We start from the raw sequence: 14208 nt of genomic DNA on the forward strand, positions 1-14208 counted from the left end.
TTGATTTCTACAGGGATGTGGCACTGACTCCTCTCTTCCTCCGGGCAGTTTGGCTGGGCTTACTTTTTTTTTTTTTTTTTTGTACTTGATTCTGTGACCTGCAGGTGGAAAACAGGAGAGTGGGGGTCCTGCTCAGCCACCTGCGGCGGGGGCACCCAGAGCCGCTCGGTGTACTGCGTGGCGTTTGACGGCCAGAGCGCGCAGGGCGTGGTGGACGACGCCGAGTGCATGGCCTTCGGCCAGCAGCCGCGCCGCAGCCAGCCCTGCAACGTCCGGCAGTGTGCCACCTGGAGCACAGGGCCCTGGTCTGAGGTCAGTGCCCCTGGGCAGCTAACGGCCTCCTGGAGCAGGCTCTGCCAAAGCTTAGGGAGGAAGTCCCTCTTCTGGGACTACAAAAAGCGTGTGTCCCTGGATAGGTGGCGTGCAGAGGTGTACAACTTCTCCCTGCAGTCCTCCAATGCCCTCCTATGAACTCAAAACTCCTCCTGTTCCTCAAAACTGTGCATGTCCCTGCACCTCTGCTCTTCTCATTGCATGTTCTCTCTGCTCTGGTCTGCCAATCCTTTCTCCACATCTGTGTTTTTATCAGCCCCACCCCCCCCCCCACGTGGCACTGGCTTGGTTTCTGAGCCAGGCCTGGTGAAAGCGGAGCACCAGCAGGAGAGCTTCTGTCCATCAGCTGAGGATGGGCAACAGGACACCCTCCTCTGTGAAACAGGAGCTCATGACTTCTGCCTGTGCTAGTTATTTCCGTGTATTTTGCTGCCAGGACAGCAAAACTCTTGAAATACTGGTGACCTGCTGTTTGCTGTGTGTCTGTACAGGGCTTCTCCAAACACAGCCATGTGGTGCATTTTTTATGCTTGTGTGCATTTATATCTGCAGGAGTGCAAGCTGCTTAAAATGTGCACACTCAATTCAGCCAGACAGCTTTTAGAAGGCATCTTACATTCCAAGGGCTTAGAAAGTAAAGAGCATGTCTACTCAGTCCCTAAAGTACAAGTGAATTTTCCTCTATTAGAAGAAGTACGTGCATGCTTGCAACACTTGATTTGCAATCTTGTGGTTGCGCTTAGCCTGTCTGAGTTGTGCAACAGCACAAAATGCAACTTTGAGGCATGATCACTGAGACTGGAAAGTCCTTCCACCCCCTCCTTCCCCCTACCTTGTGAGATGTGAGGTGTGAGCTTTGGGGTTGTGGAGTAAGAGTGCTGTCTGGGGAAGGCACCAAGGGTCATGTTCTTACAAAATGATGCCTGAGTAATTAATTCCAGTGTTCTCAGAAGCACCTGTGCACTCTGAGTTAAAAGGTTACTCTGGTAAATGAATGGCTGAAGCTCAGCTGGGAAGCTCATCTGAAGTGATTCAGACTGTCCCCAAGTTAATGCTCTCCGTAAGACACTTTGGTAATTCATGTAGAAGTAGGTTGGATTCCAGGAAACACCACTGTGAATTTAAGAGGGCGTTGGAAATGTCACAAACTAGTTACTGGTATAGAAGTTGTCACAGCTCCACGCTGTAAAAATAGAGCACAAGGTCTTCAAACAAAAGATATGAGCAATATAAGAACCTAACCTTTTACTTTCCCTAAAATTCTTCATCTAAATAGATTTTAATTAGATGCAAATAACATGAGTTTACAGATATTTTCTACCATATTTTGGTCTCAATGTATTTTGCAGTGTCTGGCATTTTTCTGATATTTTTCTAAATTCATCCTCCACATCTCCTTCGGGGAGACATCAAGAGTAAGTATATGAATAGGCCAAAATAATTCAGTGAACTCCAGATCTTCAAGACCCTATCCCATGCTCCCATGCCTTATTGTCTCCTCTACAGCATAAACAGCTACTCTGCCAACTCCCACCCCAGAAAATTATTTTAATGATAGCTGGCTGTTTCAGGCAGTCTCAAAATGGTGCTCTGCTCTAGTGATAGGGAGCCCAGCCTGGAACTGCAAGAGGAAACCAGGTGCTTCTTTGTAATTGCTGGGCCCCTTTCTGCAGTGCTCAGCCAGCTGTGGGGAAGGAGTGCAGACCCGGACTGTCACCTGCAGGACACAGCAGGGCTCCCAGGCTCAGGACTTCGCTTGTCTAATGGAGCCAAAGCCATCGGCCACCCAGCCCTGCCTTAAGGAGAACTGCATCCAGGAAATCGGCTGGCACGTTGGAGACTGGGGTCTGGTGAGCACCTCGCTGTCATGGCTCCAAAATTACTGATTGTATTGCTGTGCTCCTCACAAACAAGCTTTGATCTGTGCAGTCTGCACATTGGCTGAAGCTGGGAGCAAGGACTGCTTCATTACCAGTCCCTTGGCTCACAGTTGTGTTGTAACTGGCACTAGTAATGCTCCAGTTAATCTGATGCCTGCTTTGTGTGCAGCTGCTACAAAAATAAATCCTTCTGAAGGGAGATTATAGTTTCAGTGACAGTGGCAAAATGCAGCCAATAAGCTGAAACAATCCATTCTTGCTCCTTATTCTCAATTCTTTGCTCCATCTGATCAGCAGAACAGCTCTCAGCCCAAGATTGGCTCAGAGCTGTAGGCTTCAGAACTGGTCATTGCACTTGGTGATATGCTTTAAAGTACATTTTTGTGATTATTCAGATAAACTGTGCTTCAGATGGATTAATCCTGTCTTTGTGGTGGAAGCCAGACTGTCTTCAACCTGGGAAAAGTATCAGGGGGTAGAGATATGGGTAGATCACATGCATCAGGTGACTTCCAAACACACTTTTTCTCTTCTCTGCTAGCCAGACCAGCTCGTTCTGGGCTAAAACATGTTACATATGCTTCTTCATGAGATGTGGGTCAAGTTTTAGTTACAGCTGAAGAAGTTTCATATCTGAATCTGATCTTTCTCCTGATTTTATGTTATCAGAAGGTCTCCTATCTGCCTCTCTAATTATAGGGAAATACTCTCCAAATGTTTATAGATCTTGCTATGAGCCATGTGGGTTGCACAGACACCTCATGCTATCCCCTCCTCTGAGCCACTGGTCCCTCTCATCCACAGCTTCCAGTAAGGCAAACTCTAGTTAGCTGCTTACAAGAAAGCCACTCATTTGCTTTCCAGTTGTAATTTGTTGCTCTTGAATGCAACCTGACCCACCCACAGCTGGTGGATCCCCAGAGAATTGAGGTGCCTTTATGCCTTCAGGCTGAATTAGTCTCTCCAGCTCCCTGACACACCACTGTGGGTAACAGCAGCTCATCTGGATGTTACAGGCTGAGTGTGGCACAGAGCCTAATGCTTCAGGGCTGGGTGGAACATCTGGTACAATGGTTTAAAGTATGGTTTTCTAATTGTTCAGATGATTTCCAGCTGAAATATTATTTGCTTTGTCTTGGTGGAGGAAGCTGTGCTCAGCCTGTAGCTAATCATGCAGCTGTTCCCCACTTCTGCTCTGTGGGGTTTCTGCATTCAGCCTTTGCTGCCTGCTCAGTGCCTTGTCTCTGTGCCCAAGTGCTCCAAGAGCTGCGATTCAGGCATCCGGACACGCCAGGTCATCTGTGCTGACGGCGACTCCAAAGTCTACAGTCCTGAGACATGCAAAGCCACCCAGCCACAGAAACCAGCCACCCTGGGTAGCTGCAACACACAGCCCTGCTACCTGCCACAGCGTGAGTGGTATTATTGCACACCCAGCTTTTCCCAACACGCTTTTGCTTAGGAGTAGAAATTTCCAGCTCTGCACCAGCTTATGTTCTCAGCTTTTTGCCTGCCTGTCTCCATCCTGTGAGTTTGCCAAGGTTACGTGCACAAAGCATCTTCAGAGTCCCAGTACCTGTGCTGTTTGAAGTGTATGCAACAGGCTTGGGAACAACATTGTTTTGTGTCCATTTTGAATCCAGTATTCTGTGTGCTATATCCAGTGTGTGTGAGCTGCAGACTGACCCCAGGCATCCCAGTCCAGAAGGATGGTAACTTGGGCAGGCTCAGTAGCAACAACCTGTAGCCACCTCTCATCCCTCTGTGGACTGGCTCTAAAGGAGTCACAACTTTTCAGAACGTTTTGCTTCTTGTCTGTGTCTATTCTCCATGTCAGAGCTGCAACGCTGACTTTTTCTGCCTGCCCGTTTTAGGTCACTTGTCCTGACAATCCAATTGAATCCAATTGCTGCTCAGCAGCTATTGCACAAGAGGAACAAGAACATTTTCATCAACTTTTATCTCCTGCTGACTGCTGGATGTATTTGCAATTCTTAGAGCACAGTGCTAGACTAACTGCACCCATTTTGTGTACGTGTCTCTTTGCAGAGGTTCCCAGCATGCAGGACACTATGGGATACAATGTCACTCGCCAGTCCTTGCTGACCCGTTACAACCCAAAGAGCCCTACCCCAGGTTTGGAAGAATTTTTTTAATTTGGGGTTTGATGATGGGATACTTGGAATAGGCTGTGGTAGGGAGAGGGGTCATTCTATTCTTTGTTTCTCTCATTTTTTTTCATGGGTTCCTAGAAACTGAAGGAGCCAGGGACAAAATGTAGATTCTTTTACACCAACAGTGAGCAGTATTTGAATCTATCCATGTAGAAGATTCTGTACAGGATATGGATCCCAGGTTCTACCAGCATGACCTAAGTGCTGGCTGGAAGAAATGATGCCCAAAGCAGATCATAGGAACAAGATGATGTGAAGGGAGCACAGCAATGTGGTTTCTCATGGGACAGCAGGAAGAATGGTCAAGGCAATGAGCAAAGTACCTCAGCCAGATGAGGAAGGATGGGCCAGAAGACACCCCTAGATGTGATGCAGAAAATCCTGCCAGGTAGCCTTGGGCAGGTGAAAGAGAGCAGAGAGGAGGAAAGCTGGCCAGATTTTCATGCTCACCTGCATACCTTGAGTTGTCTCCCTAGATTCTGATGATGGAAGAATGCTCCCTGGGAACACCATGATCCATAGTGCCTCAGGGAATCGGCACATTCCATCCACCAAAGATCACGACATCAACTTGTTTGCTGTCCATTGGGAGCCACAGTCCCGCTCCCCAGGATCCCATCGGCTCAGCTTCTCTCAGGACCCCCCTGCAGGGACAGGCTCCCAGGACTGTCACCAGAGCCCACATGGCTGCTGTCCAGATGGGCACACTCTGGCGTTGGGCCCTTGGGGGAGAGGCTGCCCTTTCAGCACCTGCCACCAAAACAGGTAGCTGGAAGTAGATAGGCCTGAGCAGGGAGGCATTGCCTTTCCTGGCAATGCCCTTCCTGAATCTTGTAGCCCATGCCTGTTGACCGAGCAGGTCAGGTGTTACTGAAGCCCTTCTGTCTGTAGGTATGGCTGCTGCCCCGATGGAGTATCGGCTGCCCAGGGTCCAAACAACATTGGATGCCCACAATATTACCATGACATTCGAATGAGACAAAATCATCCCACTGCAACCACTCCAGCAGTAAGTGCAAAAGCTCTTTGCATTTTAGGAGTCGATCAGATGTGAAGATACAGATTTTATCCTGCTGACTCACATTGTGGATTCCATTGGGCTTCATCTCCGCCAGTATTGCTGAGGAACCAATACTCGAGGCATGGCATCAAGCTCTCTGGCCCACCTTGTTCCTGCTCAGTCTGGAGCATTCACCTGCAATCCTCTACAAGCAGGGCACAGAGCAGGTGGTGGGGAGATGTCTGAAAAGTAGAAGGCCATCCTGTGTAGACCTGATTGAATAATCCTGAGTAATCAAATTTCTGTTGGACAGAAGATTGCTATCCAGTTTCTAGGGAAAAAGAGAAAAAAAACAAAAACCAAAGGGAAAAGCTTGGCTTCTATTAATTGCTTTTGTTTGTCAACTCTGCAGATTAATTCAAGGTGGGGAGGTGATCCCTCCCATAGGTTGGGGTGCTTGTTGGTGGCAGCAATGAGAACTGGTCTGCTGGTGGGCTGCTTAGGTGTGCCTTGCAGAGAGGTGCAGGCACAGTTCCATGGCTGACAGCCAGGTTTCCCACCCCTTCCCAGGACAAAAGCCTCTAGGAGGCAAACAAGCGAACAGTGGTGCCTCTAACAGCTGGCTGTGTGCAGCTGACAGCTTGCACATGGTGCCTTGCATGTGCTGCTGTCCTCATGTGTGAGGATAACTCTTGGCTTTCCATTCCTGTCTCCAAGGCAAGCCAAGCCTTGTCCCAGCAGCACCCCTCGGGCGAGTGCCGTGGCTCCATGTACGGCTGCTGTTTTGACAACGTCGCCTCAGCCAAAGGTCCTCGAGGGGAAGGATGTCTCAATAGGCCCAACTACCGTAAGTGATGCTTTGGCTTATTGGTTTAGAAATACAACAAGAGTCCAGTAGCATATAGAAGTTTCCTGTGTAGAGGTTCTACCCTCTGTAAAATGTAGTAAATAATCTCTCTGAAGAGAATTTCTACCTGGTGGTTGGGGCAACAGAAACTTGGAGGGAGTGTAGAAAAGCAGCCTGGGGATTCAGCTCTGCCAGCTGCCGCAAAAGTTCTTGTTGTCCTCTGCTGATAGTTGGCAGAAGTGTGTTTGTGTGATCTCTGTCAGTCTGTAGGACTACTCAGGAGTTGTTTGTCCCTGAAAAGTCACTTTGATGCAGCCTGGCGTGCTCTGAATAAAATACCAAGTTAAGGAGTAGGAATCTCATGTGGAATCAGGACAGTGCTCAGTCTTCAGATAGCCTGTGGACCGGGGAGGAATGAGAACTACATGGGGAAGGAGGGGTTGCTCAGGGCTGCATGGATGCCCTGAGCCAGCAAATTTCAATCCAGTGCCTGCTGTGCTATGAGGACACAAGGGCTGCTGGGCAAAAGCATCTCTGCTCCTTTAGTTCCCAGCTGTACCCTCTGCAGGCACATTGCTGCTGCAGGGCCTTGCCCTCCTGCTGCAGCACAGAGATTTCTTGGTGGCCATCCCTGTGGTGCAGCCTTGGGGAAGGGGAATTTTCTGGATCCTCTCAGCTGAGCCACAGCTTGACAAAGCACCTTGCAGCCAGAGCCCTGCATCCAGTGTTTGTCAGCTTGTGACTGTGATAACCGTGACTCCGGGTTTCTAGATACCTTGGGTTATGCTCCTCTTTATATCAGTGTGCAGGAGTATTCTGTTATGCATGAGTCTTTTTCACAGCTGGGTCTAAGCCACTTGCTTTGTGCAAATGGCAGCCATCGGTCCCTGGCAGGAGAGGAAGCCCCAGAGCCTGCTTTGCAGTTGCAGAATTCTCCAAGCAAGGCTGTAAAGCATCTGTCTAGTATGTAGATTCAGAAATGTCTCTGATGATGGTTCTTCCATCAGAGGCAAAACTGAGGCAAAAAGAAACATGTGAGCAGTTTCTCAGTTTCAAAGCACAGCTTTGAAGGACACCCAGGTGTCCTACTTTCCCACCTGCCCTTTGCCACAGGGCCATCAGATAAATCATCTAGGTAGGTGGCTTGAAGCCCCTGGACCTTTGTGCTTTGTGACCCTCACATCTCCCTCTGTTCCACTCCTTTTGGTAGCGTACCCTGTCATGTGCCTGCTGCCCAGTGCCCACGGCCCCTGCACCAACTGGACCACTCGCTGGTACTTTGTGGGGGTTGTTGGCAAGTGCAACCGGTTTTGGTATGGCGGCTGTCACGGGAACAAAAACAGCTTTGCCTCAGAGGAGGAGTGCATGAGAGTGTGCCACAGCTCTGTGGGGGTCAGTCATCTGGAACTCCAGCCCTCTCCTGGCACAGAAGCACTGCAACACCAGCAGACTGGCTCCAGTTCTCATGCAGGACGTGCTCAGGGTCAGCATAAATCACCCACAAGAGAGACCACAAGTCACAGCCAAGAAGGAAGAACCTTTGGGGCTCCACTCCCCAAGCAAGACAGCCACAGCTGGAGGAGGGACATGCTGCCAGAGGCCTTGCCAAGTACTGGTGTGCTGGAGAGCCAGAGCCAGAGAAGCAGACTGGACAGCGTGGGCCAGCTGCCCTCCTGGGAAACAGCCATGCCTGGGCCCTCGGACAGGCAGAGCAGCAGTGGCCAGCAGGTGCTGCCCCGGGAAGGCAAGCAGTGGCGTGAAGCTTTCGGAGCAGATGTTTCTGTGACAGAGGGATTTGGGCACCAGGAGTCTGCAGACTTGTTCCCAGCACAGGCTCTGCACAGGTGATGACTTCCACCCACCCCTCCCCCCTGTTCTGCCTGCTCATTATGAAGCATAAGTGCAGCTTTCTCTGGAGTGAAAATGTTGCCTCAGCTGGGACTAGCTAACTGGGGATACCACGTGATGGATTAGCTACGCATGTGGCCCCGTGGTAAATCAAGTCACTGGCATTCAGGCCCTGGCATTATCTGCTGTCTCTTTTTTCACACACTCCCTGGTCTCTGACAGCACTGAAGTATCATGTGTGAAAAGACTGCAGAATCCTGGGGTCTCTGTCTGGGAGGCCTTCTTACACTGTAAATGAGAATCCATAGGTGTTCTTGTTCTGACCAACAAATTTAGCTGACACTCTGACTTCAGAGCCTTTATCTCAGACTGCATGGAGCAGCAGTGGGTTGTTCTAGGGAAGACTTTTAAGATGCAGACTTTGGGTCAAGATCCAGACAGTGTTACCCTGAAAATCAAGAGTGTGTAGAGCTAGATCTAAACATATCTGCACTGGATCTGTCTGTCTTCTGAGCTGTACCTTGTTCCTTCAGAAGAGATGGGTTACAGGGCTTTCTTCCAGGAGATATTGTAGCATTCACTCTGTCCAGAGCAGCTTTTCCTCTATAGGAAAGGGCTCCCCATGTTGCCCAGTGCATCTGCTCAAAGCTGAATGGGCAGCTGGTCCTGCTTTGCCTTGTGGTTGTAACTCATCCAGAGTCACATGAAAGGACACAGAGGAGGGCAGCAGAAGTGCCAATGGAATCACTTTTTCTTTCAGAACAATCCTGGAGGAAGGCAAGCCCCCTCTTGTGACAGCAGTTGTGGGACAAAACATCCAGCTGGTCTGCAAGACAGGCGTGTCCCCTCTCTCCAGAGTGGAGTGGATGAAGAACAGCCGACCGGTCTCCTCTGACAGGTGAGCTCAGATCCCTTCATGGTAGAGCAGATGGGCTCCTTGCTGGGCAGAGTGCCAAATATGCAGTCCAAAAAGGGCTGTCATGGTTTCACCCCAGCTGGCAACTCAGCCCCACAGAGCTGCTCACTCACCCCTGGTGGGATGGGAGAGAGAATCAGAAGGGTAAAACTGAGAAAATCCATGGACTGAGATAAAGACAGTTTAAAAGATAAAACAAAAGCCGTGTGTGCAAGCAAAGGAAAACAAGGGATTCATTCATCAATTCTCACAGGCAGGCAGGTGTTCAGCTGTCTCCAGAAAAGCAGGGCCCCATCACACATAACAGTGACTTGGGAAGACAAACGCCATCACTCCGAGCTCCCCCCGGCTCCTCCTCCTTTCCCCAGCTTTACATGCTGAGCATGATGCCATATGGTATGGAATATCCCTGTGGTCTGTCAGGGTCAGCTGTCCCAGCTGTGTCTCCTCCCAGCTTCTTGAGCACCTGCAGCCCAGTGGCAGTGGGGTGAGAAGCAGAAAAGGCCTTGATTTGGTGTAAACACTTCTCAGCAGTAGTGAAAACATCAACTCTGTTTTCAGCACAAATCCAAAACACAGCCACATACCAGCTACTGTGAAGAAAATTAACACTATACCAGCCACAACCAGTACACTTTCTTTTTTTAAAGAAATAAAGCCCTCATATTCATCTACTGTCCACCTGCTCTGTGCATAGCAGAAACAGGTAGAGTCTGCACCAGTAATGAGGTGTTGGCTAGAGTTATGGGGCAGAGCAAGTGCTGTCCCATAACACTGGTGGAAGATGATGTGGGTAGCAATGCAGAAAAATATTGCTTCTCTTGGGTTCATCTTGGGGCAGCACAGAGCCAGTAGTTGGGTGTGAAACTTGCAGCCTAATAACCCAGAGTTCCTCTGGCTGAAAATCTCTGGCACAGTTGTTTTTTAAACTACTTTTAAAACCTGTTTTTCCTGGGAAGTCTGTTTCCAGCAAGTCTGTCTGGAGCCAGTCAGTCCTCTTGCGTTATGAAAATTGCAGTTAAGAAAAGCCCAGTTATGCTTTTCTGTTTGCAGTTGACTGCTGGGACTCAAGCTCCCGTCTGGAAGGGCAGTTTTCCTCCTTATGGGAGAGAGTTACTGAAAGCAGTTCCCTGTTTTCCATCTCAGTTTTCCTCTTTGTTACTGACCTCCTTTCTGCTGCAGTTTTTCCCCCTGCCTGTGACCTGCCTGTGGTCAGCTGGGTTTTGTTTTTTTCTGGGCCAGGGAGGGCACTACATGGGGATGGTTTGTATAACATCAGCCTGGGCTGGCCGCTGTGCCCTGGCGGGTTGCTGTGGGTGCCAGGGCAGGCAGTGCTCCCCACGTGTTGCAGGCACACCTACCAGTCTGACAGCTCCCTGGTGATCAGCCACGTCAAGCCCGAGGACGCTGGCACCTACACGTGCCTCACTTCTGACGGGAGGACAGAGAGCCGACAGATTCAGCTGCAGATCACAGGTGAATTGTCTTCTCCTCGGGACCAGAGAGGTAGCTCAGGGTTCCTCATTAATGGTGACTGAGCACAGGCTCAGTAAAGCCAGCTGCGGGAGGAAACTTCCTCTGCTGCCAAGAGGGAGTGTGGAGGAGCAGGGTCTCTTTTGGTGTTACCTCATAATAAAGCCTTAGCCCTAAAATACTTTCTCCCCTGCAGTGTCACCCCATAAATGGAGTTGTGGCTTGCCTGTAACCCACCCTGTTTCTATCACAGCAAGTATGTCTTCCTCCCTGAGAGCAATCAGATGCCTCCTGATCTAAAACATAACTGCTGGTACATTTTTATGTTTTGTGTTGTGCCCAAACAGGTCCTGCTGGGTAACAAATAATTCCCTGTTCTGAAAAGTATGCCTTGTTTCAAAAACAAAACAAAACAAAAAAATTAAAGACAAGTCTCAAAAGATGGACCAGAAAGGCACCCTGTAGCCTTCAATCTCTGAAGTGTGCTTTGTCACAGCAATGGCACATGGGGCAGAAGGCACTGTGGCCTAAGGGATGTTGCAACATGTTCACTGACAGAGGAGGAAAAGGAGTCTAAAATTGCTTGCCTGCAGGTCTATGACTCTCATTAGTAGACAGCGCAGGTTTACTGCACTAGTCAGCCAAAAGCAGATGGCTGAAGGGCTCTTTGGCTCCAGTTCAGCAAGCTCTCCCAAGCTCACAGAAACCCTACGCAAGAGGTCACAGTAAGACGTGTCCTTTTATTCCCATATGGCATTTTGTTTTGAATAGACTACCAGGGCTCTGTTCTGGCCGAGGGTGAGCGAGGCCGGGCCCTCCAGGAGGCAGAGCAGCAGCGCCGAGGCTTATCCAGAGGCAGGCAGCTCGTGCAGGCAGCCGGCTCCTCTGTGCGCCAGCAGCTCGCGTACAGGTAGGTTCACCTACAGCAACAGTTTGTCCACCGTGCCCAGCTGATGAGCCATATGGCATCTCTTCAGGTAGAAAAGCCAAAGACTGGAAAGGTCCCGGGTCAGCTGTTCCAGGGCACAGTTGGGAAGCACGCAGTACTGAACTGCTGACAACGGGAATGGGAGAAGATCCCAGTCGCAAGCTGTCTTCTGTCCTCCCCAAGGATCTCTTGAAAGAAGCATACTCTGAGCAAAGTAAATGCACAGGGAAGCTGGCAGCAAAGGAGCTGAGCTCAAACAAAAGAAGTCTTGAGGCAGCATCCTGAACTGTTCATGTTAGTGCAGGCAGAAAGAGAAACCTGTTCTGAAAAAAGCAAAGCAAATGGGAGCTGCTTAACTAGCACAAAATAGACATATGTATATTGAAAAAAAAAAACCTCAGCTCCTTCAGCCTCCACTAATTAATTTTAAATATTTTGTGAACAAACCAGTTTGACCCAAGACTGGCTCCTCACATACTGGCATTTTTTGTTGCTTCTTGTGTGGTTTTTCATTGCTTCTAGGCCCCATAGAAATAAAGGGGAACAAATTATTTTTGCCTTAAAAGAAGCATGTTGGGATTCCAGATTAAATAGGGCCATGATCTGATCTCTCTCTTTTTTTGAGTTTACAGCCTAAAACCCAGCCAATTTGCTGAACTCTGCAGCAATCTTCTTAGCTGCTTCTGCCTAAAAGCAGTAATAAGTGATTCATTGAATTAAGAACATTGAATTAAGGCTCTTTGGTTTTATTTTTTGAGATCAAGAATTCAGGTCAAAGAATGGGGGTAGGGTAGATGACGTTTTGTTTAACTGTGGGAACATCATGGTTTAGTTCCCTTCTAAGACAGTGTTTAGCTGTAGTTATAAGACAGCAAAGTACTTGAGGAGATGAGTGTTGTGAGGACATGACCTCAACCTTTCTGCTGCATGAAGTGGACAACCAGCTCCTGGACCTTGTGGAGTAAGGTGATTACAATAGGCTCTTCACACCCTAAAAAGGCTAATTTTTGTGTGCTAGATAAGCACCCAAGGGGAAGCTTGCTCGGTTGCCTCTTTAGGACTTTGTACTGTTTGCCATGTGTTCCCATTGTTAATGCTTCCTCAGCTGTTATCCAGAGGGTTGTTATAAGGGTTGCTGTCTGTAAAATAAGCTGGCTGACGGGAGTGCAGCACCAAGTTGTGCTGAACTAGAGCAGGATTTTATAGAGGCTGCTCTTTTCTGAATATTGTGAGTGAATGTTGCTAATGGCAAGCATCAGAGCTCTCATGGGTGTACAGAGACCTCCCTTCACCATTGGAGGCAAAAAATAAGGCCTGTGATTGATAAAGCCTCATGCTGGAGGTCAAATGCTGAGCAAAGAAGTTTCTACGTCTTTTGGTGTGCTTGTGAACTTTGCAGGTTGAAAATGGATAAGAGTGATCCCACAGTAGTGGAGGCCAATGTTGGGGAGAGAGTCAGACTGCCCTGCACAGTGGAAGCATCACCAACTCTCACCATTGAGTGGCAGAAAGATGGGCAGCCCCTCTCCTCTCCCAGGTGAGCTCCCAGGTGGCTCCAACTGTTCATGAGGAGAGCCTCCTCCTTGCTTTTCCTTCCCTGTCTCCTCTCTGAGAGAACAGAGCTGTTGGCCATGCAGCAAGGCTCTGGCTTTATGGTGTCCAGCTTCCTCCATCAGAGCCAGGCCTGTCCTCCCTCCCTCCCTCCCTCATGGAAATTTTGAATGTTGAACCCTTGAGGAAACAGCTGTGACACAGGGTCTACAAGTGAGCCAGGGCTCAAATTTATTCAGCTACGAGGTTAGCAGAAAAAGAACACATGGCTAGCAAATTTGCCAAAAACCAGCTGGTCAGTGAGCAAGGGCAGTGGTTCACAGCAGAGAGAGATCAGGGCATCTGCAGTGAACTTCCACAGCTACTGGTGCTGGTCTCCCCTCTCTCTGCTCCCAGAAATCTGCTCTAGCAGCAAGTTTTTCCAGAGTCTTATAGGATCAGTGCTGGGATTTGAGGACTAAGGGTTGCATTACAACCCCTGCAGCATTTCAGCTGCTAAACCGTTGCTCAGTGGTTCTACAAGGTTGTGCACAAGGCTCAGCTTCACCTCTGCTGGCTCTCAGGAGTCCCATGCTGACCCAGGTTGAGGGACATGCTGGCTTTGTTCCCCAGGCACAGGCAGCAGTCGGACGGGGCCCTGGTGATCAGCCGGGTCAGCTCTGAGGACATTGGCTTCTTCACCTGCATCGCCTCCAACGGACGCGACCGCGACCAGCGCCAGGTCCTGCTCCGGCCTCTAGGTACTGGGGGTGGCAGCACAGGAGTGGCAAACAGGGAAGGCTGTGCAGGGCCAGTGTGGGCTCCATTGCTGGCCGTGCCTCTGCTTCACATCTAGAGTTTAACAGGCATCCTGAGGGCAAGGGAGGAATAAGTTGTTTTACCCAGTGGTCATCTGCATGTGCCCAGTATATCATGGTGCTCCAAGCAGCTGGGAAAAGGGGATTGATAGCACAGTAAGAGTGACTGTCAGGGCCTTGTTTCTGGGACACTGGTGTGGGATGAGTATAAGAGCAAGAGAAACTAAGGAGATGGTTCTTCTGTGCATGTGATATGCATGTGTCCACCTGGAGGAAAAAGTTCTTTGAGACCTCTGTTACTTGTCCTTTCTTGGGCCGAAGTCCTAGGAAATCCACATTCCCCGGGGCAGCAATGGCACAGCCTCAAACATGCTGTTTCAAGGTCCAGGGGCTTGTAGCTTATTATGGGATGTGTTGGACTTTTCCCATGAGAGAATGCTCCTACTCCCAGAGGGAGGGTG

The 14208-nt window shown here is 49.4% G+C and overlaps 1 protein-coding gene across 3 annotated transcripts in view; it reads left to right on the forward strand.

Annotated features, from left to right (window-relative positions):
• Positions 1–14208, forward strand: part of PAPLN (papilin, proteoglycan like sulfated glycoprotein) — a 50220-nt gene that overhangs the window by 30050 nt on the left and 5962 nt on the right. For all 3 annotated transcript variants that reach the window (XM_064424467.1, XM_064424468.1, XM_064424469.1), the window contains exons 12-24: positions 105–312; positions 2007–2183; positions 3469–3625; positions 4263–4349; positions 4864–5152; positions 5279–5396; positions 6105–6234; positions 7445–8078; positions 8843–8980; positions 10350–10474; positions 11243–11381; positions 12799–12936; positions 13563–13690. In XM_064424467.1, the coding sequence (XP_064280537.1) occupies positions 105–312; positions 2007–2183; positions 3469–3625; positions 4263–4349; positions 4864–5152; positions 5279–5396; positions 6105–6234; positions 7445–8078; positions 8843–8980; positions 10350–10474; positions 11243–11381; positions 12799–12936; positions 13563–13690 (2468 nt within the window). The remainder of the gene's footprint in view (positions 1–104; positions 313–2006; positions 2184–3468; positions 3626–4262; positions 4350–4863; positions 5153–5278; positions 5397–6104; positions 6235–7444; positions 8079–8842; positions 8981–10349; positions 10475–11242; positions 11382–12798; positions 12937–13562; positions 13691–14208) is intronic.

The sequence above is a fragment of the Passer domesticus genome, chromosome 6 (assembly GCF_036417665.1).
Source record: "Passer domesticus isolate bPasDom1 chromosome 6, bPasDom1.hap1, whole genome shotgun sequence".
Taxonomy (NCBI): Eukaryota; Metazoa; Chordata; class Aves; order Passeriformes; family Passeridae; genus Passer; species Passer domesticus.